At 39.2% G+C, this 5,574-nt stretch overlaps 1 protein-coding gene across 1 annotated transcript; it reads right to left on the reverse strand.

Moving 5' to 3' along the window:
• Window positions 1-2: 2 nt before the first annotated feature.
• Window positions 3-2,437, reverse strand: LOC122083576 (ELKS/Rab6-interacting/CAST family member 1-like). Its single transcript, XM_042651434.1, has one exon. The coding sequence runs from the start codon at window positions 2,321-2,323 to the stop codon at window positions 86-88; it is 2,238 nt and encodes a 745-aa protein (XP_042507368.1). The 5' UTR covers window positions 2,324-2,437; the 3' UTR covers window positions 3-85.
• Between the last annotated feature and the right edge of the window lie 3,137 nt (window positions 2,438-5,574).

The following is a 5,574-nucleotide window of genomic DNA, read 5'->3' on the forward strand; positions in this document are numbered from 1 at the left end:
CATTTTAGCCATTGGAGAGATCTATCCTTAATCAGCAGCTAAAAAACACAGATAACCTTGAAAAAAGACACAAGATACAGATCACTTAGCGTCCCCTAGCAACATAGGCCACAGATGCTGCAGCAAAAATTGTTGTCGCAGAGGAAAGCAACGTCCAGAAGCCCTTCCTCTTCTGTGCCTCCATTACAGAGTTCTCAAGGGACTTGATTTGTTGGGACAAGTACTCCACCTTTGCTTCTCTATTTCTAAAGGCTCTCTTGATTACTTCTAACTCTGCTGCAAAGGGTCGAATCTCTCCATTGTTTTTCTCTGCATCAAAAATTGCTTCTCCCTTACCATCCTTCTTATCCTGTACAGGTCCACGCACTAGGTTTACAGTGTCCTTCAACATGGATAAGGTTTGCTCAGACAACTTGTTTGTGGATGTCATCTTAACCTGCAGATCCTCAAGACCTTGTTGGGCTTCTGATAGGGCCATCTGCAATGAAGCCTTCTCCTCATTTAGCAATTGAAGGCTTCTGCCCCCTTCTTTCTTCTCTTCAACTAGCCCATCACGTTCTGTACTTAGCTGAGCAAGTTCTTCTTTGGTCTCCTCCACTTTCTTCTCCAGTTCCAGAATTTTCAATCTCAGGATAGACAACTCCTTTTTCTCTTTATCAAGTAGCTTCAGAGCATCATCTTTCTCAAGAGTAACACGTTCAAGAGCATCTCTGTTTTGGATGGCTTCCGATTGGAGTTGGATATTGTTCTTTTCATGTTCTAGACATGATTCTTGCAATGTAGATGCAGTGGCCCTCAGCTTGCTCATCTCTTCATGCAACTGGAAGATTTCAGCCTCCAGCTTGATCTTCACCTGCTCTATCTCAGCCTTCTCAATGGCTATTTCCTCCATCTTTCTCCCTTGCTCCTCTTGTTGCCTCAAGGACTCTTCGAGACTCTCTGTGACTGAAAATTTCTCCTTCAGTAACTCATCAAGGACGATTTCTCTCTCCTTTTTCTCTTCAACCAAAGCATTGAACTCTATCAACAATTGCTCTTGCTTCTCTCGAGCATCCGTGTTACTTTTTCCCAGCTCGGAAATCCTCAGCTGCAAAATTTCTTCTTGCTTTTGTAGATTGGAAATGGTGGCACCGAGCTGAGCCACTTCTTTTTGCAATTCTGTAATCTCCACTGCCTGCTGAGTTCTCTCATTCTGGATTTTCTTCTTGTCTGCAACAAGTTCTGTGATTTCTCTCGTCAGACCTTCTATCTGTTGTGATGACTGCGTCAAGCTTCTCTCTGCGGAGGCCTTGTCTCTTTCTAACGCTGCAAGACTTCTTTCCATCTTTTCTTTGTATTCGCGAAGTAGTTTGTGCTCTGTCTGCAGTTGGAGGAGTTCCTCATGAGTCTCTGATATATTCTTCTCCAGAGCAAGAAGAGTTGATGTCAGACGTTTTATCTCCTCCATGTGGTTGTCGAGCTCCTGCTGAATCAGATCTTTCTCACGAAGAACACGAGAATACACCTCTCTCTCACTGCTAAGATCGGCAGTTAGTGCATCCACCGATTTCTTCAAGGAGCCAATTTCACGAACCTGTTCGTTCCTTGCCGCCTCAATCTCTTCCTTCTCCCTAACAGCACTTTCCATCTCTCTCTTCAAATCTTGATACTTCCTCTCCATCTCTTGTCGAACTTCATCGCGTTCCATTTGTAAACGTCCAATCTCCTCACGAGCCTCAGCATTACTCTTCTCCAGCTCCACCACCGTTGACCTCAACCGATCCGCCTCCTTCTGTTTCAGAATTAGATCCTCTCGGACTTCATCCCTGTACCTACGAAAGTCTTCGCTGATCTGGTCGATCTCTGTCTGTTGCTCTACCACCTTCGTCTCCGTTTCCCTCCTTGCTTTCTCCTTCTCATTGATTTTCTCCTCCAGCTTAGCCTTAAAAATAGCAGTTTGAGATCTCATATCTTCATCTGCTCTCCTTATTTCGTTCCTCAAGCTCTCAGCTTGTTGATTGAGTTGAGAAGATACGAAAGCTAAGGTTAATCTCTGTTCAAGTTCGGCTACGATAGTTTCTTCTTCGAAGAACTTCTTCTCCGACTCCAATCTCTGTTTCTCGATCCAAGACCGAGAGATCTCCGATTCGAGTGCCTCTTTGGATTGAACAAGAGCATTGACTTGTTGTCTCCGCTCGACGGTTTCTTTGAGAAGAAGAGCATTGAGAGATTTCAAACTGGCGAGCTTTTCTGAGGGATCCTCCATGTTAGTCTCTTGGGGCTTCTCTATCTGGGTGACCTGCTCCTCCTGGTGGAGGTTCTGGGAAGATTTCTTCCTCGCCATTTCTGGTTATCGGATTGGAAATGAAAGATGATAATCTCGTGGGCGGTGGGAAGCGATTTCAGATGAGACTTGAGAGGTTAGGGTTTTTTCTTCTAGGGTTTATGGACGAAAAACGAAGCCGTTGGAGATAGAGAGATAAAAAGGGTAAGTTAGTTATTGGTGGGGTCATTTTCAAATTCAAAATGGTAACACAACGTTCGAAGAGTCGAACCCGTAATAAGAGGCGAAAGGTTTTCCACGTGTCTCCTCATTTTACAATTCAGCTGGCCGTAAGCGTGAGCGTGTGACGATAATAGGATCTGATTTTATTTAAGAGCGCTAACGTTGCCACGTGTTTAGATAATAGACATAGAAAAAGTATAAAATAATCTACACCTTACGAGCTCATTGTTCGCTTGCCGTTTCGTATGCTCTCATTGGGTACTCAAGTAGCCCGCCTAAGCCTGATTGTTCGGTTGATCTCATAAATAGGGCTCTGTATCGGTTCATGTTCCACCATGAATTTCAGATGGGCTAGGCTAGGGGTGTCAATCGGTCGGACCAAATAGGTTTTGATTGGGCTTAATTTGTCATCGCAAAATTAAGACCTTCACGCAAGGATTAAAGTATCGGTATTGGTCATTGTATCGGTCGATCAAAATTAAGATACGTATCGAAAGGTATCGTATCGTATCGGAGATACGCTAAAGATACGCACATAAATGGATATGAAACACCTTTTTAAACACTTTTGCATAAAAATTTTGTTAAAAAAAACTATTGATAACATGTATTATGCATAAACACTAAATTGAGGGTATCGCACTAAGAATTCAAGGTTTGTAGTTGTCCCATAAATGTAAAATCCTTGTTCTCAACCTTGATTTCCACTTTAGTTAGAGAGAAATATGACTGGCAGCAACTTTAGAACAAAAACCCCTCAAAAATTCTTGTTTTCTGAAAAAAAATACTCATCTTGGCCATTATATGACCGTAGCGCACTGTATCGGTACATATCGATACTCACCGATACGTACTGATACTCATCGATACGTACCGATCGATACATACACATACTCACCGATACGTACTGATACATACCAAAACGTATATTTCACATTGATTTTATATTTTTCATAGAGTATCAATACGTATCGATAGTGTATTGGTGCATATCGATATGTATCATAGGATATATATCAATACGAAAGGATTTTAAAAATTTCATGTATCATATCGATCGGCTAAATTTAAGATACGTATCGAAGGGTATCGTATCGATATCGGAGATACTTTAAACCATGACCCCATCACTCTCTCTTTCTCTTTGTGTGGAGGTTCTTCGACCTCCTCTCCCTTAATTCTTTTAGAAGATTTATTTGTCTTATTCTTTATATGACACATGTTTATCAAGATATGGCAAATGAAACGTTTACATATGAGAGAATCAATGAATTAGGTTGGATCAACCACTTCCTTGTCCTTTCCAATGCCCTAACTGATACGCTCCCATTTCTCCTATGTACTGGTATCGAGGTCAATGAATTCTTACATGAATTTGCCGATCTACCTAATCCAATGTCAATTCTTCAAACCATGCTCTTGACTGGACATTGTTACCAAAAAAATGGACATTTGATAATTCTAATTATTGGATACATAAGAGATATTTATCAATTACATACTAAATTATTATTTGAATTTAAAAACATATTTTCATAATTATTGTCATGCACTTTCTTAGGAATCGAATCATTGTCATGCACCTCCTTTGCACTCCCAAATTTTTTTCGAAGCATAATTTTGTTATTTTGATCAACTCTAGTTTGAGCTAAAACATAACATGTAAACACAAAATATATGGGTTTGGGTTATTGTTATAAAATTTTAGTCCTTATCAGATGACTCAGATTTGCTGTGCAATGCATATATGTGAGCCCTTTATCGATATCTTAGTAACAATTCAGTTTTTTTTTTTTCCTTTGGTAACTTGAACTATTCATTTCTAATGATGCATACGTTTTGTTTTTTTTTTTTTTTTTTTTTTTTTTTTTTTTTTTTTTTTTTTTTTTTGTTAATCAAGGTGTCTGGGTCAACTTACGTGCATCTCGACTAATCTTCGAGAGGATTAGCATAGTAACCCACCGCCATGATCTCCACTTAAATCGCAAAAGCACAGATGGATAATAGAACCCGAGACCGTGTGCCTAATCCACACAATCTCCAGTTCGCTCTAACCATCTGGGTAACCCACGGGTGGGTACAGAATAAATAAGAAAACACACACTCACACTTCTCTCTCTCTCCCACAGTTATGTGCTAACCAAACAAGGTCGGAGTGGAAAAGTCCAACTTTTGTCCAACTTTACTTTTCCTATCTTTAATCCCACCGACATGTGAGACCCAATAATCAGAGATTTCCACCCCAAAGTCCCCTCTAAACAAACGGAGAAGTATTGAGAAACATAGTAAATTTGATCTCCTTTGGGTCACACCAAACATTAGAATCATGTAATTAGAACTCAAGATTGGCACAAATTTCAAATCATAACTTTCAAGTCCACAATCCAATTTAGGGATCCAGGAGTCGTTTTAAATCTTGTTCAAGTACTATCTAATTACAAGAAATTTTGAAAGTAGTGAGTTGCACAAAGTCAAAATAAATCTTTTATAAAATGATGGTCAAATGAAGTAGTTCTCAATTATTTTCGAATACAAGGACTTTAATGATGAAATTTATCTAATTAGAGTTTAGTTAGATTTCAAGGTCATTTGACCAAGTCCTCTGATTCGATTAGTCTTTCTAGAGGTATTTTGATCATTTTTAAACTTTAAATGATTTCAATGACTTCTTGAGATCACAAGGGACCTTCAAAGCTATAAAGATGGATCTCATGCACTATCCAATAGGGGAAATTTTGGCTGCTATCCAAGTTGCTACTTGTAGCCAAAAAAAAAAAAAAAAAAATGGAATAATTCACTTCCTCTTTGTGTTCACAAATGTCCTGACTTTTTGTATTTTTCAAAATACCCTTCTAAATTACATTTCTATGGCTGCAAGGAGGGTTGTAACTAAGTAGTTGCAACTTAGATTGTTGCTAAATTTCGTTCATCCAAGTGCACATGATCATTATTGCCATGCACACCTCTTAAGTGACAAAATTAAGTTTGTATAATCTGCTTGCTTTTCTTGTAGTGCCCCAACACCTATGTATATATGTGTTGTAGAAACGCAACCCTAAAACGATGCAGAAGATAATGGAAAAAAAACA

Source organism: Macadamia integrifolia, chromosome 7, assembly GCF_013358625.1.
Source record: "Macadamia integrifolia cultivar HAES 741 chromosome 7, SCU_Mint_v3, whole genome shotgun sequence".
Taxonomy (NCBI): Eukaryota; Viridiplantae; Streptophyta; class Magnoliopsida; order Proteales; family Proteaceae; genus Macadamia; species Macadamia integrifolia.